Source organism: Myodes glareolus, chromosome 10 (assembly GCF_982192425.1).
Source record: "Myodes glareolus chromosome 10, mMyoGla1.1, whole genome shotgun sequence".
Lineage (NCBI taxonomy): Eukaryota > Metazoa > Chordata > Mammalia > Rodentia > Cricetidae > Myodes > Myodes glareolus.
In genome coordinates, this window is record NC_142035.1 from 64,688,260 (window position 1) to 64,715,448 (window position 27,189).

Below are 27,189 nucleotides of genomic sequence, written 5' to 3' on the forward strand. Positions count from 1 at the left end.
AAGATAACAAACACCATCCTTGTACCTCCCTTAAAAACAGAGTTGGGAGTTGGGAGATAGAGTTCATTGTATAAAAGGGTTTGCTGAGCAAGCACGAGGATCTGAGTTAAGATTGTCAGCACCCATGACAGCTGGGCATACACCTGTGTAGCCCCCGCATTGAGGGTAGGAATGGAGAGAGGTGGGTCCTGGGGGCTCAACTCACTGGCCAGCCAGTATATCTCAGGCAGCAAACTGCAGATTCCATGAGAGAGACTATCTCAAACAGTAGGTAGAACATGATAGAGAAAGACACCCGACATTGATCACTGGTCTTCACGTGATCAATGAAGCACAGCACACACCCTCACATACATAGGACACACACAACACATGCAAGCATGCAGGGGCAGAAAACAGGTTATGAAGACCGTTATTCTGACTACTGTCATACTTCACTTACTTTATTATCAGAATTGATGGAATGCATTGCATTCCTACTGCCTCCTTTGCCTCTTCTCTCATTCAGTTCTTAGTCTTATACTGCCTGGTATCCCCACTTCTCACTATAATTTTGAAATTGGCCTTCCTGAAAGTTATTGAATGTGTGTTTCTAGTTACAGTGATGTTGTAATGAGGAGTGGTGGGCTGTGTCCTGCCACCCGGCCGCTGGACTAGCTTAGCCCCCGAAATAATTACACGGAAACTGTATTCATTTAAACACTGCTTGGCCCATTATATCTAGCCTCTTCTTGGCTAACTCTCACATCTTACTTTAACCCATATCTAGTAATCTGTATATCACCACAGGGTTGTGGCTTACCAGGAAGATTCTAACCTATGTCCGTCTCGGGTTGGAGAATCATGACCTCTGCCTGACTCTGCTCTTCTTCCCAGCATCCTGTTGTGTCTACTCCTCCTACCTAATTTCCTGCCCTATCAAAAGGCCAAGGAAGTCTCTTTATTCAACCAATGAAAGCAACACATAGAAAGAAGACCCTCCTACACCACAGTGACATCTCTCCAGTACTAGATTTGGAGCAGACTGAGTCTAGTTGCAGCCCATCAGTCAGGCTGGTTCTCTCCAGACCTGTTAGCATGTTCCATCTCTAATTTGAGTTACCCAGATTGGCTCTGGGGTAAGCACTGACTTAGGGAGGTGGTCAGAGTGCATGACTGCATTAATTCAGATTGAAGAAGGAAACGGTACATGCAGAGATTCTCTGTGTTAGTGCTGTGACCTAATCCTCAAGTCAAAATGAAATTGAAAGAGTCAAAAAAAAAAAAGCTGGAGAGTCACAGAGAAATGGATCAGAGCCCTCACAATGCCTGCCTGATGCCTGTATTGGCACTAATCCTTTGAGATACTTCTATAGACAGACTTGACTTTAAAGCCAACTTTTATTTTTCCTACAACAACAAAATATCCCAACTACTGTTGATCAGTAGAAATCTTTTACTTGCCCCATTCCTGATCTTTGTAATATTCTCGTCCTCTTATCACACGGAAGTATTTAACACCAATGGCATTCTTGCTTTTGAAGACCTTTCCTGACTCTAGGGTGTTTTATTATTATTATTATTTAAGAACATATTATAAGAGATGTGGTAGCTGCAGGGAAGTATAGAGATAACAGTTTCCGATGATCAAGATTCATCATCAAAGCCATTAGAAGACCCACACTACAATTTTATAGGCGCTACATTTGGAGATAAGGTGTCAGTGGTTGTTATACATCCAGATTCTTTTTCATTTAAAATTGTAAACTTGCAAATTTTTAGCTATACCCCTAGAAATAAAGAGTAAAATATGGAGTGGCAAAAACTATCTTATGTACTTAAGTCTCCAGACCTATAGCTAATGTTTTTCAAACTATTAATTTTGGGTAGGACACTACATATCATAAAAATAAGAGAGAGAGAATGAGTTGCTAGTCTCCTGTCTATATTTCTTCAGAGAGAACTTACTAGAGGTAACCATTTAACCTATGTATGAATTTGTAAATAGTAGGTGTGTGCAAATGTGAGAATTATAAAATAAGTGTCTGAATAAAAACTAGATGAAAGTTTAGAACAGGTATTTCCCTAGTGAATATATATGCATAACACACACAAAAGGATACTCAACATTACTAGTCGTTAGAGAAATATGAATTAAAACCATAATGTGATGTACCTATTACAATGGCTAAAAAATTTTAATACTATCCATTTTAAATGTTGATAGGAAAAAGAAGAGAACACAAGTCTCAAATGTTAGTGAGGTACAGCTACTTTGGAAAGACCGAAGCCTCTTAAAAAGGTGAACAAACACACTTATCATAGGCCTTAACCATCTAGTGTGTTACTTCAGAGGAATTATCTCTTCACAATGGCTAAGAATCACTTGTAGAGGATTTGTTTATAGTAGTCTAGAATTAGCAGCAATTTCAATGCCTATCAACAGATTACTAAATTAATGAACTGTGCTGTCTGAAAAAAAAACATTTATTTAGCAATAAAATTGAATTAGTGACTGATATGAGCAGCAACACAGATGCATCTCAAAATAATTTTGAGTGAACAAAGAAAAAGGCATATTCTAAAATTTATGTACAATAGTCTCTTTTTTCTCAAAAATTTACATAAAACTTAAATAAAATTCTCTAATGAACAGTGACACAGAGGATCAATATTGACAGAAGGCTGAGTGAGACGCAATGTAAGGTTGAAAGCACAATGGCACATAGTAACTTTTAAGGGCATTGGATAATTTCATCATGATTTTGGTGATGCTTTAAAAGATACACAACCTTTTCAAAATGTATCAAGTTTTACACTCTGTGTTTATTGTGTGACAATACTTCTACACAGCTGTTAAGGCCACAGAATGCCTTAAATGAGTATTTTTTTTTTATACCACGTCTTTCTTTAGCATTCAAAGAAACTCAAAATCCTTCTTCCAACTCCCACCTTTACTAACCATATCCAACACCATTTATCAGCCCGGTCCCTGTTACCATAATTCCGCACGCTGGGTGTTATCTCTCCACCTTCCATTAGGGGGCGATAAAGAAACAGGTAAAAGCAGCTGGCTTTCTAGCTAGGGTTAACGCTTGCCTTAACTTCCGGGCCTACTAATTCTGCTTCCGGGGGAACGCCGGGATTCTTTCACAGGTTCCCAGAGGAACTGTGAGAGCCCTGTGTGTTCTGGCCGGGCGCTTTCTGCACCTCGAGGCTAGACATCACGACGGCTGCTTGAAAGCTTTCTGGAGTCGCCGCTGCGAGCGCGGGCCTCTGGTCTGCACCGGAGCCGCAGGCGACTGCTGCGATGGCGGCCCCTGCGCAGCCCAAGAAAATCGTGGCCCCCACCGTGTCCCAGATCAACGCGGAGTTCGTCACCCAGGTGAGCCCCGGCGTGTCTGCCTGGGTAAGCGGGGAGGAAACATGGCCAGGTCCTGAGGCCGGACTTGGGATTGTCCTTGATATCTTGTGTACAAGCAAGTTACTAGTTAAATATTGAAAATGCCATGCAGAAAGAGGCCGCACCGCGTTGACAGAAAAGAGACTGCAAAACTTGTGTTTGAATAGAATTTGTTAATTTGACAAGACTCCCTCTACAAGTAGATCCGTCTATGAACGTTAATTATTTCTGAAGCTATCATATGGAGACAGCAAAGCCAATCCTGGGCCTTCAACCTTTCCCACTCATCTTAGTTCTTTCGTAGGTTCGTGAGTAAGTGCGGAAGTTTTGAAGCCCACCCGCTTCTCTCCCGTCTCAGCAGATTTGTCAGGGTAGAATCCTAGAAGCTGTTTCATTCACTTAGCCTTTGCCTGACGACATGCTAACTGGTCAGTTACTGGACCTTTCTCCCCCTCCACTCTAAGGCTTCCTGATCTGTCATATTTTCTCCTGTTCTCCTGCAGTCCGTTCTGCAGGTTGCTTCAGAGCGTACATGGGGGTAAAGCTGCCTACATCACTTGTTTTCCTAAAAATTCTCATCAACGGTTTTGATTGTCCCTGGGATAGTGACTGAAATCTTTGAAAGCGCTGTGCTTTTACTTAAAGTGCCCTTGATCACTCCTCTCCCGTTCTCACTTTGTGCGTAAGCTTCAGTGACTTAAATGGGCCATGCTAAATTCTATCTGACTTTCTGGACTTTGTTCCCGCTCTTTGGAATCCCGATTTAACCTGCTTTCTTTACATCACATTAGAGAGGCTATTCCTGACCGGGAATTGAACTCAGGACCTTTGAAAGAGCAGGCAATGCTCTTAACCACTGAGCCATCTCTCCAGCCCTATTCCTGACTTCTTAAACTACATTACAGTTCAGTGCAGATAGGCAGCCAGCTTGAGAAAGAATATGGAAACAGCGTGGGCAATGCCAGTTGCTGATGCCGTGAAGTTTGAATTGAAAGAGTGCTATCGTGTCTGGAATATATGAACTGAGAGGGACAATGGATTAGGAGTGACAGTACATTCCTTTAATTCCCTGAAAGTGAGAGGTGAAGACAAGAGGAATGGGAGTTCAAGGCCGGCCTTGTCTACAAAGCAAGTTCGAGGCCAGCATAGGCTATGTGAGACCCTGTCCCAAACATCAACAGCCAAAACCAAACAAAGAAAAAGGCAGAGAATTACCAGGATGAGAGGAGTATGAAACAATATGCTGGTTATGTTCTCAAGTTGAGACAGTTTGACTTGGGGATAGATTGTGGAAGAAAGATATTAATTAAGAATGCCTTGGACAGCTGGGTGGATGTTTTGGCATATACTGAGATGGAAAGGGTTGGTTGCTTTGGCATATCAAGAGTACAGTTTTGACATAGTAACTGTGATAATGCATTTAGTTGTATATATTGAAAGAGCTCTTGAATATGAGGATAAAGCATATTGGTATTAACCAGATACCAAATTGAAACTGTAGTATGGAATGGGGTGTGTGGAGAAAATCATTTATTTATAAGCATCATATTTATTCTGTCATGTCTTAGGTTGTGAGAGTTGAGCTGGAAACCAGTTGTTTATTTTCCATGTACTTCTGAACACCTGCATTGTATTAGACACATAGAGTGTGTTTAGTATGTATTTGGAATGAGTGGACAAGTCAGTCCATGAACACATGGATGTTATCATTGAGAAGCATTGAGAAGAAGGAGGATTGAGTGGTAATAATAACAAAAATTAATGTCTGGGACTTGCTGTGTGCTATTTGTCTAAGCTGCAAAGAAAGGTTATCCTTGTATTCACTGAGTCTGTGGCCTTTGGAAGGAGGTCTGAAGAAACTTAAAGTTTAATATGCAAAATGACAGAGTAGAAATGTGAAGAAAGTGTTTTGAAGACATAATTTAAATTGTTTGTGTTTGTCTAAGGGTTTTGCCAAAGGGGTGACCCCAAAGTGTGGAAATCAGTCATGGATAAGTGATGTGTTGGGGATAGATGCATGACCTCTTCTGTGAGTTGATTTCTGAGCATCTGACGCCTGCCCAGGAAGGCTCCTGTCTTGTGTATTAAACAAATGATCAAGAAGTTAAAGCATAGCGAAGTTCTGACCATGCTTTTTTATTCTTTACTCTTTTTACTTTCCCTTCTGTCTTTCCGTGACGTTTCTTCTGAGCAGTTTGTGCTGTCCTGATTGTACTAAGTGGAGAGTGGAGAGTTTGCATTTTACATAAGGCAGGTCAGTTAAGGGGTGGGCAGACTATACTTGAAGGTTGTGGTGTCTGAGATTGTAACTCAAATTCCAAGGAAAAGGTAAGACTTGAAAGTAAAGAGACATGATGCTTAATAAATATAAAGCAAACTCTAGGACAGAATCCAAAATTACACAGAGAAACCCTGTTCCAAAAACAAGAAAGAAAAAGAAGGAAGGGAAGGGAAGAAAGGAAGGCTTCATGGAAAAGTAAGATTTCAGCCTTGACTTCATTTGTTCATTTATCTTTTCATATGTATATTTGTCTATCTATATAGCAGACATTTAAGTACCACCAGTATGCCAGACAATGCAATTACCTACTCATAAATCTATTGAATCTTTGTGCTTGCTAGGGTTTCTTGTTTGTTTTTGTTTTTTGAGACAGGGTTTCTCTGTGTAACAGCCCTAGTTGTCCTGGGCCTTTCTCTGTAGACAAGGCTGGCCTCAAATTCACGGAGATTCACCTGCCTCTGCCTCCTGAGTGCTGGGATTAAAGGCCTGCACCACCACCACCACCACCTGGCGAGTTTCCATTTTTTAATGGGATTTTATTCGGTTTTAAAAAAAATCAGTAAGAAGTGTTCAGGGTTTTTTTAATTTTTATTTTTAATTATGTGCTGGGTGGAGTGTGTGTGTGGGTGGGTGTGGGTGTGTGTGTGTGTAGTTACCTATGGAGAACAGAAGAGGCCCTCAGATCCCCCAGAATGGGAGTTGGAGGGAATTGTAAGCCACCCAACATGGTAATCGAGTTGGAACCCAGGTCCTCTGAAAGACCAAGTTCTCTTAATTACTGAGCCATTTCTCCACTCCTAGTCCACAATTCTTGACAGGTGTCCAGTCCACTTCAATTTCTGGAGAGATTATGTATCTGTATTCAAATTTCTAAGTGAAATTTAACCTACTAAAATATAAACCACCAGCTCTTAAATCCTCTGAATAACTAGCCTTTGTACTATAGTTTCTTAAAGATTTGGTCTACTTATATCTGGGTATATAGTAATCATTTAAAGGTTTATTTCTTTACATATCAACTTTCCTGAAGATTTTAGAACTGGTTTTTAGTACTTAGCTGTTGACTAACTAATCATAGGCAGCTCACTAAATCTCTTGAGTCCTTGGTTTTCTTTATGAGTTGTCCAAAAACATTTTTACTTTGATTATGAACAAACCATACCGTTTCAGGGGTTTCAGAAAAGAGATGTTTTGGAATCTGTTATTTGTTGTGTTGGTCAAGGATAATAACTAAATTGTGTACTTATATGGTGCCTTTAAAACTCCCAGTTCCCTAACCCTACATCTGCTTTGTTAAGAAACAGCTTTGCATTGAGTGACCTGTCCAAGTGGTTCAGTGGTGTGCATCTGAACTTAATGTTTGTACTGTTTGAATTTTTTGCAGTTAGCATGTAAATACTGGGCTCCTCACATCAAGAAGAAATCACCTTTTGATATAAAAGTAAGTAGTTTTGTTTTACAACATACTTGCACACAGTTGTACTTTTGGTATCTCTTTTTACAGATTAATTCAACAAAAGCTTTCAATACAATTTTTGAAGTTGAAAATACTGTTTTTCATTATCAAACTAATAATTGCTTATGTTAGAAATTTTAGAGTCTTTAGATGTTATGTATAAGAACATAAAATTCATTACCTAGAGATAATTAGTGTTATCACTTTCTTTTATTTCCTTTAATCCTTTCCAGAAATGTGTCCGTGTAATGATTTCCTCACTGTGGATTCTTAGATTATTTTAAATATTTTATTATTACAGATGAGCATGCAACAAATATTTTTGTAAATATATGGAAAAATTTATATGAAGGTTTGGCTGTTCATTAAAAACAGAATCTTTACTTTCCCAATGATTTCAGGTTGCTAGACTGAGGCAAAGGAGTCTTAAGGATGGAGAGAGTGGATGCTGTCTTGTCTAGAGTAGGTGACTAAAGTCAGGACTGTTTAGGGGACTTACAGTGTCATCAAAGCAATTGTCAAAAAAAAATGAGCTACATGCCAGCAAAATGGGGGTTCTTCCTGAAGTGTCTTAAAATGCCAGGCCTGTCTTGAGGTGCATGCTGACACTGCAAAGCACAAACGAGATGACGACTCAGGCCTTCATCTCTGCCTGTGCAGTGAGGGTGATGCTGTAGGTGCTTTGTTAAAGCCACACTTAACATAAAATCGTACTGCATCATTTGAGCTGCAATATTTCATTTGTAAATGTATTTTTGTTTTACTAGTAGTCATATTTTACTCAGGAAGATATTCATGGATACAGAGCACATGATTTAATTTTAATCATTGGCAGAGTAACCTGATCTCCATACATGGTGTTTGCTTATTTTTACTTTTGTGTTAGAATCAGGAGTCCTTAGAGTAATTTTCCATTAGTAACAAATACCATGCTGTTACTTACATTAAGCTTTTCTTGAGATTCACATTCATATTTCAATCATTTTACTTTATGTTAGATAGTTCTAGGTGAAATTATATATGCCCATTCAGAATAGTTTTACTATTTATTTATATCTAAAACTCATAGTTTAATTTTCATTAAAAAAAATGATAGAGAATTCTATCTAGTTCAGACTAGACTTACCCCATCGCCTCTCGTCCTCTGCCCGTAAACATTTGATATATACGCTTTGAGCATTTAAGAAACATCAACAGTAACGCAGCAGTGCCACTGACATCAAAACGCTCTTTACTACCTTTAACATCTGTACTGTGTTTCTATGGTAACTGTTGCTCAAAGTTCACCACATTTCAGAGTTGTAGTAGACATGCATGTCCTGTCTTATTCATGCAACCTTTTATGGTAATCATTATTTGGGGTCCATTTCTCAGATGAAGAAACCGACATTAGATAAGTCAGGCACTTGTGGTAGGGTCACAGCCTCCAACAGTGATGGTTTGCAGCAGTCTTAGAACTCCAGAGCCTGACTTCGGTGTACCTTGGCTCAGCTGACTAGAAATCGTGATGCTTTCATATCATTTGGATAGTAGGATGTAGCAGTTACCATTTGTTTCTGTAATGTCCTCACACTTTCAACTTACTTTCCAGCTGACTTTTGGGAAGCTGTTATATCTTTTAGAGTCTAATGGCATCTAAAATCATTTAAAATTAAGTTTTGAAAACATGACTTTATGAGGTTTGTTTGTCTAGAAATGTTAAAAACACATCCTGTTTAAAGAGTATTTTAGAGCTGTGTATTTATGTGGATGGATTTTATTATTTCTCTACTTTCTGTTACTTTATAGTTGAGAAATAATGTCAGTGCTAAAAAGTCTCTTGTTATTTAAATATTTGATCTTTCTTAAACTAAATTATTTTATAATAAATAATTGAGTCAGTAATTGAAAGCTGTCAATTTAGATTGAAAAGCAAGGTGCTTGATACATTAAACATTTTTATACTTTTGGAACAGGTAATTGAAGAGATATATGAAAAAGAGATTGTCAAGTCAAGGTAGGAATGAGTAATTGTGGTACCTTGGGATTATGTAGACCATATGGAATGTATCTGAGTGTCTGGTTCTGCTCTTAGCTTGCAAAGGATCTTTTTATGTTTTGTACTGCTCGTTGGGGTGTTGATGGCAAGAATGTTTCTGTGCTGGTATTTATGAGTCGTGTGTTACCTCTGTGTCTTCTCGTTCAGGGTCCAACCAGTGAGATTAAACCCCACACAGTTAATTTGGTTTTTGAAGGACCAAGATAGATATATAGATAGATAGACTGACCATAGATTTATTTCAAGTTCACTAATTTTCATACTATTTCTGATAAATCTTCTAAAAAATCTTTTAAAAATTTTAAAACTAAGATGTCAATTCAAAATAATTATTATATACAGTGCATAAAACCAAGGCATAGTTAGTTATTTTTTAATTATTACATAAATGAGTGATTCAGAAGACGTTCTTTCCTGTTCCTGTTCACAGTTTCTTCAGCCTTGATCTTCCCTGTCCTACATCACACAGAAGGGTTTCGACACAGTGTTCACTCATGGGAGGCTTTAAAAGAAACTAACCATGTAGATTGGTCATCTTTCCACATATTTACTTGTAGATATTTATGCCCAGTTAATTTTTTGTTTGTTTTCTGTTTTTGTTTTTTGAGACAGGGTTTCTCTGTAGCTTTGGGACCTGTCTTGGAATTCGCTCTGTAGACCAGGCTGGCCTCGAATTTACAGAGCTCCGCCTCTCAAGTGTTGGGATTAAAGGCGTGCACCACCACCGCCTAGCCCCAGTTATTGTTTTTAAAAGATACTTGTCTAAATGTTGTAATTTTCTAATTGGTTTTTAGATAAAGTCTCGCAGAGCACAAGGCTGGCCTTGATCTTGTGATCCTGCTGTCTTAGCCTCCTAAATGTTGTGCCATGCGTGCTCAAATTTTGTAGAATCTTTTGTTTGCTTTTTTTTTTTTAAATGTGTTTAAGTCTTAAAAGAGTAAATTTCACTAAATAATTTGAAGGCAAAAATAAGGCAGTGTCAAAGTAGGGCAGTGGTTTTAATGTGTCGTTTGTGAGCCTGTTTAGAATTTTTTATGACATAAATTGCAAAATACATTTAAATCTTTAAATGAACAGTATTTTAGACTAGTCCTGAAGACATTACTTTGCTGAGCAGTGTGTCATCTTCAGTATCTAGGGAATGTTCAATGTAATGTAATTTTATTAATGGTTATAATGCACTGCCAAAATAGACTGTTTATAGTCATAGGAACCTTTGAATATCATAGTACTCATAAGTTATTCAGATTTTAATATTCTTATCTAAAAATAGATTCTTCTGAGATCTCAAAACTAAGTCTTAAAAGCCCTTCACCTAGTCACATGGTTAGCATGGCTTATTGCACAATTCATCATTTTTGCTCTTTCCTGCAGTGTCAGTTTGGAAAGCTTCTCTTACTATATTTTTATGCAACTTCTATCTAAAGCAGGAGTCATTACTGCTTGAGCATTTGCTGTGTGCTGGCTTTGCTCTAAGTGTGTTGCATGCAGAGTACATTTACCCCCACCCCAAACTTTGAGGTACTATTCCTGCATATGGTTGAGGAGCTTGCTTAGGTATTGCCTAGTAGTTGAGGCACTGACCTATTTCCTTGGCTCTTATCCAATACTTTATTCTTTAATAGGAATAGCATCCATTTTCTTCTAGGATCTATTAATTTATACCCTTTGGCATTATTCTTAATCCTGCTATGAATCTACCAGGTGGATTTTGTGGTGGAAAAATAAAAGTAACTTAACAAATACTTTATTTTGCCACTTTGTATTTTTCTTTATTTGAAACGTACAAGCTTTTATTTTGAAACGTGACACCAACAGGATATAGTATGCCTTTTAGATTATAATATTTCCACAAAGAAAACTTGAATTTATCAGCACTCTAGAAGACACTGTTTATTTCTTCCTCTAACATCTTAATTCATAAGTGAAAAATAAATGAAAAATAATTGCTATAGTCTTGCTTTTTATTTTTTATATTTTCAACTTTAAATACACAGACTTGGGCCAGCCTGATGCCTCACCAGGTAAAACACTTGCCACATAGACCTGGAGGCTTAAGTTCAATCGCTGGAACCAACTCCATAAAGTTGTCTCCTGACCTCCACATACACTGTATGTGTGCCTACACATACATAGCACATATTCATAAGACAGAGCCCTTTTTAACATTTGAAAATATACTTTTTTCTTTATATAGTCTTCAAATGTGGTTGTGAGGGTGCTGTACAATTCTAAACTCCATGTTTTAGTACAACTACATCCTACTTGTACAGAAAGTACTTCTGTAGCCTTCAGGAAGAGCGCATGGATTCAGGTTGCATTCAGGAAGGATGCATGGTAATAAAGCAATTTCCATGTCGGCCTACCGTTTCTTTATCAGTTGTGTGTGATTGCCAGTGGCATCAATGGACCAATTTGTTATAAACGATTGCCCAACTGTGGATGGATTTATGAAATGTGTGTTATATTTTGAGCACAGTATCATGCTTAATGTATGTTGTCAGTCAATGTTGGTAACTTGGAAAAATATACAAACCCGTCTTGGTATTATATTTGTGATTATTATTTGTAGCTTTTCATATCCCCCAAACTCTTCCTATCTGGTGTCTATTGCCTAGGGTGGTTTTCCTCTCTTATATGTACACCTTTAGTTAAGCTGCCACTCCAGAGTATGTCTCTTAAGGTGTCACATCCACTCTGTAGCCTTCCCGAACTATAGAAGCTAATTCTTTGTCATTGTTCCTCCAGCTTTTTGCCTTTGTACAGTAAAAGCATTCATTTCATCCTTGCTAATGCTTTGTGACAGTATACTTAGTGAGACTGTTAAAGAGATCAGAATACAATAGAATAGGATTTTGGCAGGATAAGGGTCTCCTAGGGAGTTATAAATTTAATCTTCAAATCTGGAAACTGCCACTACAGTTTTCTGGTCTCGGTAAATTATTCCCAGTATTAGAAAATAAGTTAAAAAAATTAGCCATTCTAACGGCCTCTGGAGCAGTACTTTGTTTGTAAAGCTTCATTTATTCATGTAAAGCCAATACTTCTATTATAAAGAAGAGTATAATAAAGAGAGATACCTAGTATTCCCCACAGTGAAGACCCAGAAGTGTGTGGGACACCTGATTTCCGCATTTGGGACACTGGTAGGTATGTCCGTGAGATGAGAGCATTAGTGCTTTTGAAGTTGACCTGTGCACTCTTTTTGGCCTTTGTGATCTGATGTTATAAAATCTGGTGCATCATTTAATTTGATTACAAAAGATTCCAAATGAATGAGGATTGGGATCTCTGAAATATTTGTTTTCTATTTTAAAGTTGGTGCTTTTTTTTATGTTTTTAGGTTTGCCATCAGGAAAATAATGCTGTTGGAATTTAGGTGAGTGAGAAGCCTTTGCACGCAGGGTGGCTGTGAGTAAAGGCTCCCTTTGCAGCAACGAAAGTACTTCTGTAGCCTTCAGGAAGAGCGCATGGATTCAGGTTGCATTTAGCCTGTAGAAGGCAATGGTTTGATCCCCAGTAGCAAATAAAATCTAAATTCATGACTATTTATATTTTTGTGATGGTCTAATTTGATATTTCCATTGTTTTGAGAGATAACCCTGTTATCAGGGTAACTTTTATTTTGAGATGGTCTTCACTAGTTATACATGGTCAGTGGGAATAATGTTTCGAACACTAGAAAATGTAATCTTTTTCCAGATTGCTAAACATTACTCATGTTCAACATGTGCCACACCTCTGACCCATATCCCTAGCACAAGAACAGGGTTGGTTTTTTGGTTTTGGTTTGTTTTTTGTTTTCTTGAGAAAAGCTCTCTCCAAGCTATGGTGCCTTTACTGCCTTTAATCCCAGCACCCTGGAAGCAGAGACTGTGTGGACCTCTGAGTTTAAGACAGCCTGGTCTACAGAGTGAGTTCCTAAACAGTCAAAGCTATACAAAGAAACCATGTCTTAGAGAGAGAGGCAGAGAGACAGAGATAGAGAATCTCTCTATGTAGTTTTGGCTCTCCCGGAACTCACTGTATAGACCAAGCTTACCTAGAACTCAAAATGGCCAGCCTTTGTTCCTGAGTGCTAGGATTAAAAGTTTGTGCCACCGTGCCATGGTTACATACAACTTCTGATTATGCGTGTATAAGAGTGTGTGCTACATCTAGGTTTGGCGAGCATGTGAAAATGAAAACAGAAGTACTATTCAGCATAGAGTGAACATGTCTTAAGCTAAACAGTGCTAAATGTTTTGTATACGCATCACTCATAGTCACTTAGAAATTGAGACATTATCCTCTCTAATTCCTGGAACAAACAGAGGTCACAGGTGTTTTCAAAATGATGGAATTAAGTGATCGGTAGAGGTGGGATATCTGTGTCAGGTGCCAAAGCTCAGAGCACTATCTAACTTATGTTTGGAAAGTCAGAAATACTTAAAGTAATTTACTCATCTGTCCATAGGACTAAAGTAAGAATTTTGGTACTCAGAGGGGAAAATGTCGATTACCTTGGAAACTGAATTATCTTTTTGGTTTTTTTTGTTTTTTGTTTTGTTTTTCAAGACAGGGTTTATCTGTAGTTTTGGAGCCTGTGCTGGAACTAGCTCTTTTAAACCAGGCTGGCCTTGAACTCACAGAGATCTGCCTGCCTCTCCTGAGTGCTGGGATTAAAGGTGTGCACCACCACCACCCAGCGATTTACCTTTTAAATTATGCTTTATGAAGCTTCTTTTTGACTAAGTGTTTTAAGTCATTTTTTTTCTGAGAATCATTTTAGTTTATAGTTAATAATTGTGGAGTGGTTTTACTTTCACTTGTGTGAGCCTTCAGGTTAGGGAGTATTCAGAGTTGGTTGATTTTTATATATCAGTGGATGAGTGGATTCTCTTGTTACCATGACAAAGTACTTGTTGTGCCATTTAAGACAGGAAGGGTTTGGTTTGACTCACAGATGAAGGTATAGTTGTCCACTCTTGGTAGAGGAGGCATGGAGGACCAGCTGTAGTTCTGGTCACACCATTGCCTCCACTGTCAGGAAACGGGAAAATGAGGACTGGTGCTCAGCACACTTTGTACTTTTTCTTTTTTCATTCAGTCCAAGATGTCTACATTCCTCATTTAAATATCTCTGTGAACATTCTCACAGACACACCAAGTGGTATGTCTCCTAGGTGATTCTAAATTTAGTCAAGTTACCAATAAAGATTTGAACATAACCATCCCTTTGACGTCTTCTTGCCTGGGAGTGCAGTCTGTCATTCATGGAGCCCCAGTTTCTAGATGTAAGGTTACAGAAGAAGCACCGGTGCAGAGTACAGGGAACTCTGTGAAGAATGTGCAAGTTGCAATACTAGAAAACTCGAAATAATCCTCTTTTCAGGTGTGTTATGCAGTACAATGCCTGTGATAACTAATGAAATATTCTGTGCATTTTTTTATCTCTTTACAGTCAATATCTTGAAAATTATCTCTGGATGAATTATTCTCCAGAAGTTTCCAGCAAGGCCTATTTAATGTCCATCTGCTGTATGGTGAATGAGAAGTTCAGAGAAAATGTCCCAGCCTGGGAGGTAAACACAAGAGAGTTATTTCATAGCTCTCACTCTGGCCCCACGTAAGCCATTACAGAGTAGCAGAATCTTCCTGATAGCAGGTACCCCTAAGCTTAGGGTGGGAGATCACCCGATAATAAAGTACTAGGAGAGACAGAGAATGGATGTATGACAGGTCCTGTTAGTTTTCTTCTGATTGTAGTACTTGCAGCTGGTTTTTTAGGGCTTAGATAGACAATAAGAACGTAGAGTTCTTTTTCTGTGTTGGGATTGAAATGGAATGACATTTGGAGCTGGCAAAGCGCAAGTTGTATTGGGAACCATAGGAAATGATGTGTAAAAGCTGATGTGTGCTGTACTGTATTTTCAGTTTAGTCTCCTCACCCTCCTTTCTAGCCTGGGGCTTCTTTTGCCGTGTGGAAATTACTAATGAGCTAACGGTTTATTTTACGGCTCAACAGAGTCTTAACTCGGAATGTAAATTTTCTTTTTTAATGAAGAAAAAACATGGTGGTTGTCATCTATTTCGATGAAGTGGCTTCCAAAGTGAGAAATTGTTTAAGATTAAGTTTAGAATTGTTAAGATTAAAGCATGGATATTTCTCTCAAGTGTATCTCAGGGCTCATTTGAGCTCAGGTTAACTATGGCTCCTGAGATTTGCCAGAAAAAAACCCAGTTTCACCATTTTGAGCCAAGTTAGAAACAAGCTTTATTTAAATATTAAATACTGACCAAGATGGACTTTAGTCAGGACCATTCACTGGAACTTTCAGCTGAATGGCCCCTAGACACATGTTGCAGAACTACTTAATGACAAACTTATACAGCCACCATACTTTCCCATAAGTCTTTTGCTGTTATTTTCTAAGAACTACAACTCCCAGAATCCCAGAAAGTTACTTGGTTCTTGGGCAGGTAGGGTTTACAGGTTAACCTAGGGTGTTAGAAAATTGCTTCAAATGATTATAGAAAGGAAGAGAGAATTTTTTTAAGCCAGATAGTAATTTCGCCAATTGGTAAAATATAGAGACCACTTTAGTGATTATAGTTTGAAATAAAGGAATAACAGGGCAGGAATTCCTCCGTTTTGGACAAAGATGCATTCTAAGATCCTAGTAGATATCACTAACCTCAGATGACAGTATCTATAAACACATATGCACACACACTTTCCTATGGAGTAGCATATAGATATATATATATTTATATATATGCACTCATATCTCTCTCCCTCTCTCTCTCTACACACACACACACACACATGCACACACATACACACACACACACTTTCCTATGGAGTAGCATATAAATAGATATGTATATATATGCACTCATCTCTCTCTCTACACACACACATGCACACACACACATTTCTATGGAGTAGCATATAAATAGATATGTATATATATGCACTCATCTCTCTCTCTACACACACACATGCACACACACACACACACATTTCTGTGGAGTAGCATATAAATAGATATGTATATATATGCACTCATCTCTCTCTCTCCACACATACACATGCACACACACATATACACATACTTTTCTATGAAGTAGCATATAAATATATATATATGTGCACATATATCTTTTTCTATATATACATAGATATACACACACATTCTTTCTCTATACACACACACTTTCCTATGGAGTAATTAGAATAAAGTTCCATCTATAAATTGGGCAGTGTAAGAGATCAACAGTGACTGATAAAATAGAATTATTCTATACTAGTCTTAAATTGTCAGGATCACTTTTTTTGTGCTGTGTAGTGATTATTACAGAAAATGAGGGTTAAATGAAATCAGTCTGCTCACTGAGAAGGCGGAGTGTCTAGTGGGTAAATAGCTTATGTAGGCTGAGTGCCAGGGTGTGGTCAGGCCAGGCCACATGGAGCACTGGTTCATCATATTCCTTAGGACAGTGTATTGTTGAAAACAAATGAACTGTTTCTTTCTAGAATTTTCCCTTTAATAATTTTAGACTGTAGATGGTACAGGTAACTAAAATCACAGAAAAACAATATGGATAAAATGCTACTATCATAGATTCAGAAGACATACAAGATTTAAAAATAATAAACTGATTGGGTTTGATAATTGAAATAGTATTAAGGAAGTGTATTAATTTTCAGTAACTTACCAAACTTAGGCAACTGAAAATAGGTGATGGTACCATTTACTGTAAAGGAATAGAGGAACTGAAGAAGCTGTGGAAGCTTTTTTAGTTTAAGTATTAGAGTTTAAATTACCTTTTTGATCTGGTAGTAAAACAGATAAATGTAAGGATTGGGTGGTAAGGAGACCAGAACTGAAGATGTACCTTTTTTAAAACAAACAAACAAACAAACAAAACCTTTATTTTATGTGCAGTGGTGTGAAGGTGTCAGATTCCCTGGAACTGGAATTACACACAGGTGTGAGCTGCCATGTGGGTGCTGGGAATTGAAGCCAGGTTCTCTGGAAGAGCAGTCAGTGCTCTTAACCACTGAGCCTTCTCTCCAGCCCCCTGAAGATCTATCTTTAGAATCATGAGCATAGGATAATGTGAGTTGGGGAAGAACAATGGACCAAAACTTTAGGTACAAACTTCTGTTAAAGTAACAGGAAGTTAACTACAATAACAAGCAGCTCAGGAGCTAGGGTGTAGTTCATTGGTAGAGCACTTTCTTAGCATGCAAAGTCCTAGAAGGAGAAAGAAACAGGATAAGAGTCATTTGGGCTGAACTGCCATTACTATCATGGGAAATGTTGGTAGAGGTTGGTTTAGAGAAGTAAACAGAAACAACTAGAGTAGCCATACCTCTCTTTCACTTACGTGTGGCAATAAGTAGCAGGGCCTTGAACATATTTATGTTATTTGCATTCTAGGTGTCAAGAACTGGTATAGAGCAGGAGAAACAGATTTAATTACAGCATGAAAACTATAGGTTTTGTCAAAGATGTAGTTGTTTTGTTCAAACTAAAGGAATGAAAATATTCCAAAATCTTACTAAGAGAATAAACCTTTAAGAACATAAGAACAAGTGAGAGAACTGAAGCCATTATTCTCATAACCCTGTCAAAAAAATTCTATTTGACTTACTATCATATGCATTACTTCTCTTATCACATATACAATAATCATGTAATGCTTTAATTTTGTTTGTTTTTGTTCTTTTGTTTTTTGAGACAGGGTTTCTCTGTAGCTTTGGAGCCTGTCCTGGAACTAGCTCTTGTAGACCAGGCTGGCTTCAAACTCACAAAGATGTAGTATGAGGGCTGGCTTGTTGGGGTTTCTGTCCCACCCAGTACCCCAACAAGCCAGCAAGTCCCAAGGAAAAATCACGCACAAGACTCCATAAGGTTATAAACTGATTGGCTCATTAGGTCAGGCTACTTATTAGCTCTTATAACTTATGTTACCCCATTATTCTTATCTACATTAGCCACATGGGCTCATTACCTTTCTCAGTGTGACAGCTTACATGTTGCTTCTTCCGTGGTCTGCACAGGAATGGCAGAGGAACCTCTCTGCTTCCCAGAATTCTCCCAGTCTCTTTGCTCCACCCCTACTTCCTGTCTGGCTTTCCCGCCTATACTGCCTGCCTGGCCAATCAGCGTTTTATTAAAATATGATTGACAGAATACAGATAATTCTCCCGCACCACAAAGATCTGCCTGCCTCTGCCTCCCAAGTGCTGGGATTAAAGGCGTGTGTCACCACTGCACAGCTGGTTTAATTTTGTTAATACATTCCTAAAACCCCCACCAGAATTATTTGTCAGTTTTTTGCGACAGGATTTCTCTGTGTACCTCTGACTGTTCTGGAACTCACTCTCTAGACCAGGCTGACCTGAAGCTCAGAGACCCACTTGCCTCTGCCTTCCAAGTGCTAGGATTAAAGGTGTGCACCACCCCACCCCCCACCCCTGATCAAAGTGAACTTTTATTCTTTCAGACTTTTAAGAAGAAGCCAGACCACTTCCCGTTCTTTTTTAAGTGCATCTTGAAAGCAGCATTGGCTGAGACTGATGGCGAGTTCTCTCTCCATGAACAGACCGTCCTCCTGCTCTTCCTGGATCATTGCTTCAATAGCTTGGTAAATTTACTTTCCATTCAATTCTGCAATTTCCTTATTCTTCTAGACTGAGTTTAGATGACACCTTACTCGGATCATAACCTTTATTATGCTTGTTTCTGTTTAAAGACATCCTACTTAATATATTATTTCGATTATCTATAAGCTCTTCATCATCATCAATGTTATTAAATGCAATTTATCTAACACACATATTTTCTATGTAAGACACGTGGCAGGGCTGGTCAGTGGTGGCACACGCCTTAATCCTAGCACTCGGGAGTCAGAAGCAGGCAGATCTCTGTAAGTTCGAGGCTGGTCTACAAGAGCTAGTTACAGGACAGGCTCCAAAGCTACAGAGAAACCCTGTCTCGGAAAACAAAAAGAAGGGGTGGGGGAAGACACATGGAAAGATGGCTGCATGGTTAAGAGCCTTTGGTGTTCTTCCAGAGGACCTGCATTCTCTTCCCATTGCTACATGTAGGGCTACTTATAATTAATTGTCTGTAACTCCAGGGGATTTAGGGCCTCTTCTGGCATTCTCACGTGTGCGCGCGCACACACACACACACACACAAATAATAAATCTAGAAGAAGATAGGACAGTGTATTGAATATATTATACCTATGAGCTTCAGATAGTACTTGTTTTGGGGATCCATATTAAAAGGGTGAAATCACGAACAAGATACATAATAAAAATTTAACACTACATCTCAGAAAGGACACTTGCTAGTGTATAATAGCTGGAACTGAAGCAGAGAGGTGTCACAGCCTCGGGGAGACAGGTACCTGGGGAAACTTAAACTTCCTGCTGCTTTGTGCTCTTTGTGATTAGTGCAGGAAGTATTAATCTGGGGGTTTCAAATACATTTTTGTTTATAAATGAATTTTATATGAAATCTGCAAATAGTGCAAACTGCCATTTTAAATATTGAATTTTTTTAGAGATTGAATTTGTGTATGTGTGTGTGCCATGTGTATGTGGGTACCAACCGAGGCCAGAAAAGGATGCCAGATATCCTGGAGCTGAGTTACACACTGTTGTGATCCTCTCAAGATGCCTGCTGGGAGCCAAACCCTGGTCCTCTCTAAAAGCAATTGCTCTTAACCATCTCTAGTCCCTTGTTGAACTTCTAAGGAGTAAAATATCACCAGTTTTAAAGTATTGATGACATGTTTTTCTTTCAGGACTTTAAAAGAAAATAAACTATATATAAGAACTTAGGTGAAAATACTGGAATATATATAAACTTGTTTTCTTCATGCTTTGAACAGGAAGTAGACTTGATAAGGAGTCAAGTACAGCAGCTTATCTCCCTCCCTATGTGGATGGGCTTGCAGCCTGTAAGTACCTATTCCAGAATGCTCTCTGTGTGTCTGTTACGTGTCATGTGATTTCAGACTGAGTGGCTTCAATATGAGCACAAAAAGTGTCAGCTAAAATCTACTTTCTTTAGGATTTTATTGTATATTAACTTATTGTAAATGTAGCTTTTACCATTTTTAAGCAATGGTGCATGCATCCTAATGTATGCTCCACTTAATTTTAATATTGTAAAGTGAAATGAGGGGCCATTTATTGAACTTGAAGAGAAAGTGGATAATTTAGTAAAGTGTGTGATTGTTATCCTTATGTATGTATTTGGACGAGGCTAAATGTAAACTTGGATTTTATTTATTTCCAGGCTTAGGATGTGTGTACAGCTATGGAAGGTCTGGATCATGTTTAATATTAACTTTCTCTGCCTTTCCATTAACTTTTTATTGAATGATGTTTATGTAATAGATTAACATATCTTCTGTATCAACAAAGCTACCAGGTTTAAGTATAAAGCTTTATGCAAAATTCTATTTCCTGATTGAGTTTCTGTACACACCCAGATATGCAGACCATATCATCTGTACCAGTTGACTGAGACAGATAAAAATAATACTAAGTAAAAAAGTGATAAATAGTACCAGTTGGTGGGGTGAGATACATTTAACCAAAACTAATTTGACAAGTAGTAAGTACCACAAGAGAAAGTGTGCTGATGTGGGTGCTTTTTGTCTCTTGTTTGATGAGATGGGATCTTGAATAGCCTAGGCTGACCTGGACCTTGCATTTTTTTATCAATGTTGAGCATATTGGTCCACACCTTGTTCAACCCTCTACTACTTATTTCCATTTGGCAGGGCCTGTCCTCTGCCCTGACCCCAGCATTGGGGGCTGAACCCAAAGATTTGTCATGCTAAGCAAAGCATATATCACCAAGATACATATCCAGTCTTGACAGTTATTTGTGTGTTCATTGTTGGAGACTTAGATTTTATTTCAGTGATAATACTTATAAGCATTTGTGCTTATATTTTTCAGCCTTAAATTCTTAATTTTAGAAATAAATTACTGAATTTATAATAAGAATTATTAAAGGTAGTTTCTTCTATCTTATTTTATTAAAATACAGAATTGAATAATAATTGAATACAATTCATTCCTTAGTTTTCACACTTCATCTTATTATTTTCAGGCGATCCCATATCATCATATATTAAGAGAGTAGCTAATGGTTAATCTAAGTATCATCATAAATATTAGTATTACTGATTGTTGTATATCATATTTCTCTTTTAGGCACGATTGGAATTAGAATTAAAAAAGACACCAAAGCTAAGAAAATTCTGGAACTTGATTAAAAAGAATGATGAAAAGATGGACCCAGAAGCAAGAGAGCAGTATGTGGGCAAAGCTTTCTTCTCCATTAGGCGTTGGGTCACAACACTATCTAATCTATTGCTTGCTTCTTCCTATAATGCTATTATAAATTGTTAATAAATGCTTTCACTTAGATTATTATGAGTACTTTACAGAGATCTGCAGTGTGTACATGTGTGTACTCAGAGGCCAGAGACTGATACTAGGTATTTTTCTCTATTGCTCTTTGCCTCAATTTTTTAAATTTTTCTTTTCTTTTTTTAAAGATTTATTAATTTATGTAAACAGTGTTGTGCCTGCGTGTATACCTGCAGGCCAGAAGAGGGCACCAGATCTCATTACAGATGATTGTGAGCTACCATGTGGTTGCTGGGAATTGAACTCAGGATCTCTGGAAGAGCATTCAGTGCTCTTAACCTCTGAGCCATCTCTCCAGCCCTGCCTCGTTTTTTTGAGTAAAGTCTGTCACTGAATGTACAGCCACCTCCCTCTATCCTCGTGTCTCTACCTCTCAACACTGGTATTACAGATGCACAGCCTCATGCCAGGCTTTTTTCCATGGGTGCTAGGAACCCAAGCTCAGGTCTTCAAGCTTGTTGTAAAAGTACAACTTTACTCATTGATCCATCTCCCCCTTCCTAAGTAGACTGTGATCACTCCCCTTACTTTTGCATTTCTGGTAGGAGCATTTGCAACTATCTAATACCTGATGTGTTTGTTAGTTGATGGTCAATTCAGAAAGGAGTAGAAATTTGATTTTTAGACTAATGTTTAATTAGTAATTAAACATTGTAATATTCTCACTGTATTTGATACTGTAAACATATTAAGATACAAAGTTGTTCCTGTCAGTTTAGCTACATTAGTTTTTGTTTGTTTGGTTAGTTTTGTTTTTGTTATTTTTTGACAGTTTCACTGTGTATCTCACTCTGGCTAGCCTGAAACTCACTATGTAGACCAAGCTGGCCTTGAATTCACAGAAATTCTACTTCGGCTTCCTGAGTACAGAGATTATGGCATATACCACAATGCCTGGTTAAATGTGAGATTTTTAAAAGTGGTGTGTGTGTGTGTGTGTGTGTGTGTGTGTGTGTGTGTGTGTGTGTTGCCTGCATCTGTGTAAGTGCAGCACATGCATTCATTGCTATTGGAGGCCAGAAGAGTGCATCAGATCTTTAACTGGAGTTACAAGTGGTTGTGAACTATCATGTAGGTGCCAGGAACTAACCCCAGTTCAGCTGGAAGAGCAGCAAGTGTTCCTAACAGCTAAGCCGTCTCTGCAGCCCCTAAACGTTAGACTTTTAAGACAGAATAGATGCAATTTTGAATCATTCTATGAATTTAAATGAAAGCTTAAAGTAACTGGAGGAGGTGCTTAGTAGGCAAGTCAGGCCAGTAATGAGGCTGTTCCTTTCTTCCTGTGTGTTTACTATGTGCCCAATATCAGAGAGACAGAACATTTAGACAGCTCACTGTTTAAATTTGCTTTTTAATAACTCAGAAATAATTGGGTTACTGTCTGATTTTTAGGGCATACCAAGAAAGAAGGTTTCTTTCCCAGCTTATCCAGAAGTTTATTTCCGTGCTGAAGTCCATCCCACTCTCTGGTAACTGGCCGCCTTTATCCAGCTCACTGTACCTTAGTGTGTAGTTGCCCTCCTGGAGTTTACTCACTGCTGCTCTAAACGCTGCTCCTGGAGTGATTTAACATGGAATGGCAAATGTGTGTCATTTCCATTTCCTGTGTATTGCCAGCCTGAGCATTGGGATTACCTTAGAGGGTTATTGAGGCACCAGCATGGCTATTGAAATGGTCATTTAGTTAGTAAACATTTTGCCTACCAGGTCCAAGTTCTCTGCAGGATGCTGGGGACAATAGTGAATAAGGTGTTTATAGCCCTCACTTGCTGTTTTATAGTACAGTGCTGAATAGAGTTTTCAGGTGATAACATGTCACTGGGGTGGTAAGCGTTTCTGAGATAATAAACTACAAAATGAGATGGCTCAAGCCTGTCTTTAAACATATTTCTTTAATATTTTTAAGTTAGCGTACAATGTAATGGGTCTCATCATGGAATTTCATATATACTTTATTCTCATTCATTGCCCTTCCTCGCTGCCCTCCCGCATTCCTCCTGTCCCTCCCTATCTTGCTGATCTATCTCCTTCCCGTAAAATATCTTCCCTTCAGACTTCATGCTGCGTGCCAAATTGGTAGGTGCAGCACTGGAGAAGGGTTTGTGTGCATATAATACATGCAAACATAGAGACTAGGCTACCAAGTGCACTATGGGAAAGGGTTTTACTGATGCACCTCTGTCTGCAGAGCAGAGCTTATGCACTAAGCTTTGTATTCTAATTTTAACCTGACCTTTGTCAATTTTTTCAAGTTATACAGAAGGAGAGTACAGAATTTATTTTTGTTTGGTTTTCATTTTTAGTTTTAGAACAACAAAAAAGTTCTTGGACAGCAACCAAGTACTAGTTTGAAAGCATTTAATTTAAAGATAGCTCTTAAATTCTTTCATTTATTGATCATAGAACCTTATACGTTCTAAGTTATTTGTGAGTTTTGACTGGTAAGTTTATTGGTTACTTTGAAGTTTTTTGTTGTTTGTTTTTTGGGGAGTTCTTTTTTGTTTGTTTGTTTTTTGGTTAGGTCTTGCTGTATAGAACATAATGGCCTGAAGCTCACTGTCCTCCAGGCGAGTCCTGAGCCTGTGCTCCTCTTGCTATGTTATCCAGAGTGCTAAGATTGTGTGAGCTGATCTACCTGGCTTTATTCGTAAGAGCCCTGTGGCCAAGGATGAAGTCAAAAAGCCAGGATCTAGTGTCCCTCTTCATCAGCTTGCTTTACCTTGTCCTCAGTTTATTACATGGAAAATAACTATCCAGGATAGACATTTAATGTCTCTTTCAGATATTAAAATCCATTGATTTGGCATCTGGGCAATAGGTAGGTACTAACTGGAGAAGAAATTCTGGGGAGAAAACTGCCATTAGCATTTTCATACAGTAGGTGGAAACTAATATACTTAACCTTCCATTTTCCTGCATATGGCAGATGAATAAATGCATTTTTAAGTGTTTATGGCACAACACCCATAAATACCGATCCAGAACTTACATCCAGAAAGTGTTTTATTTCCCAAGGATGTTATTATTTAAAAATGAATTTTTCAAAAACAATAGTACATTATGTTCATGAATATCATCAATTAGTACTATGAGTTTTAAAATTTTTTTAGTTCTTTATGTGTACATTGGCATTCTCTTTTTTCTTTTTTTTATTTTTTTTAAAAGAAAACAAACCATCTTTTTTCATTATGCATACCAATCCAAGTTTCCACTTCCTCCACTCACTCCTCCCTCCCTCAAATCCACTCCACAGAGAGGGTAAACACATTGCTTTGGGGAGGGTCCAAGGCCCTCTCTACCTGAGCAAGGTATCCATCCAAAGAGAATAGGTTTCCAAAAAGCCAGTACATGCAGTAGGGATAAATCCTGGTGCCACTGCCAGTGGCCCCTCAGTCTGCCCCAGCCATGCAACTGTCAGCCACATTCAGAGGGACTAGTTTGGTTCTATGCTTGTTCCTACCCTGTCCAGCTGGAGTTGGTGAGCTCCCATTAGCTCAGGTAGCCTGTTTCAGTGAGTGTACCCATCATGGACCTGATCTCTTGGCTCATATTCTCACTCCTCCCACTCTTCAACTGGACTTTAGGAGCTCAGTCCAGTGTTCTGATGCAGGTCTCTGCCTCTGTTTCCATCATTTGCTAGATGAAGGTTCTATGATGATATTTAAGATATTCATCAGTCTGACTATAGGGCAAAGCCAGTTTGGGCTCCCTCTCCTCTACTGCTTACGATCTTAACTGGGGTCATCCTTGTGGATTCCTGGGAATTTCTCTAATGTCAGGTTTCTTGATAGCCCCATGATGGCTCCCTCAATCAAGATACCTGTTTCCTTTCTCTCATCTCTGTCCTTACACCATCTCGTCTATCCTGTTCCCTCAAGTTCTCCTCCTCCCCTTATTCCCCTTCCACCCTCCCTTCTCCCCCTAGTTCCATGCTCCCAATTTTGTCAGGCGATCTTGTCTATTTTGACTTTCCAAGTAGATCTATATGTGTTTTTCTTAAGGTTCACCAAAAACAGCCTACTGAATGTCATTGACATTTTTATGTCAAAGTTAATGCTCTTTCTAAAGCAATATAATCCCCTTTTAAGATTATGAAAAGGCATACATGAACAGTGAAAATTCTTTTTCTTTGCTTTATATATTTGCCACTTCAAAGTTAGCTATATATATTATAAGTGTGTATGTATATATTATGTGTATATTTTATGATGTATATTATGTGTGTATATACTATATTGTATGGTGTGTCTATGTTTATTCATGAGAATTCTTATGAATTTGATATATGATACTGAGGAAAGTGGAACAAACCAGATATAAAACTGTCTTCTATTAAAAAGAAAACTACCTTTGATTTGGTTTTTAAAAACATTATAGTAATTAAGACCGGAGAGAGGGCTCATGAGTCAGAGCACTTGCTGCTCTTGGCAAAGGACTTAGGTGTAGCTCCCAGCTTGTATGTGACAGATCACCGTATATAACTCTAGTTCTAGATGTTCTGATGTCTTCTGTCCTCTGCAGGCCATGGTGCACGCACATACATGTAGGCACTCATACACATAAAATTAATTTAAAGCTATAAATAATTTACACATCATATTATTACAATACACTTCAGACCCAATCTAAATTTCTTCATTTTCTCATATTAGTAGAATTAAATAATGATGGCCTGCCTTTGAAAAAAAATACGTGAGATTCTTTTTCTGAATCATAATTGAGTTGCATACAGTAAGACAAATGAGTTTGTTTAAATTATTTATTAGCTGCCAGTTTTAAGAAATAGCACACAAATGGCTTGGTAAAATTCTAACATGTTTCTCTCATGTTTAGAGCCTGTCACTATGGACAAAGTTCATTACTGTGAAAGATTCATCGAACTTATGATTGATCTAGAGGTAAGAAATATATATAGCAATTTGCTATATATTCTTTCGCAGTCGAAGATCAAGCTACAGGTACATCTGAAATACCTGAAATGGCCCTTGGTCTGTTCCTATTTCAAGGCTTCATGTAGACAAGGAAGTCTCAGGGTTTGATTCCTTGAAGTTCTGTGTTAACTGTTCTATTGGCATAGGTTGCTTTGTCTTTTAAAATTAAGATTTTTACAGATTTCATATTGTTAAGCATGGGATTCTTGTGGAAAGTTCAGATATAAAGTTGACATAATTCAGAATAATTCATTTCCTTTTCTTCTCTAATGTAGGAAATTGAAATAAAATCTGTCCCCTGGTTTGAAATGAGTGTTAAAACTATTAGACTTACAATCATTCTTGAGGATTTTATCATCTGCTAACTCCACCAGTGACTAATGTATATTCTCTCACTGTGTCAGATCAGAGTAACTTTGTCTCTTCAGGGATTGTCTTCGTAACTGGTTGTAAACTCCATCTCAGTTTCTCACCACTGCCTCTCTTGTTGTCATAAGGGAGGCAGGAGCAGGAGCTGGAAAAGAGCTTTGCTTTTACAGTTCTCTGCAGTACATACTAGAAGTTCACGTAGATCTTGCTTAAAAGCTTGTAGACAAGATAGATGACCTGTTAAAGTCTTCCTGTGTCCGCTCTTATTTTTATCTTCT

At 38.1% G+C, this 27,189-nt stretch overlaps 1 protein-coding gene across 1 annotated transcript in view; it reads left to right on the forward strand.

The window, feature by feature from the left end:
* Positions 1–3,110: 3,110 nt before the first annotated feature.
* Positions 3,111–27,189, forward strand: part of Aqr (aquarius intron-binding spliceosomal factor) — a 77,223-nt gene continuing 53,144 nt past the window's right edge. Inside the window, exons 1-10 of the mRNA XM_048459596.3 lie at positions 3,111–3,364; positions 7,048–7,104; positions 9,075–9,115; positions 12,501–12,536; positions 14,601–14,721; positions 18,656–18,796; positions 20,054–20,122; positions 21,393–21,493; positions 23,004–23,080; positions 26,445–26,509. Coding sequence (XP_048315553.3) covers positions 3,290–3,364; positions 7,048–7,104; positions 9,075–9,115; positions 12,501–12,536; positions 14,601–14,721; positions 18,656–18,796; positions 20,054–20,122; positions 21,393–21,493; positions 23,004–23,080; positions 26,445–26,509 — 783 coding nt within the window. The 5' untranslated portion in view covers positions 3,111–3,289. The remainder of the gene's footprint in view (positions 3,365–7,047; positions 7,105–9,074; positions 9,116–12,500; positions 12,537–14,600; positions 14,722–18,655; positions 18,797–20,053; positions 20,123–21,392; positions 21,494–23,003; positions 23,081–26,444; positions 26,510–27,189) is intronic.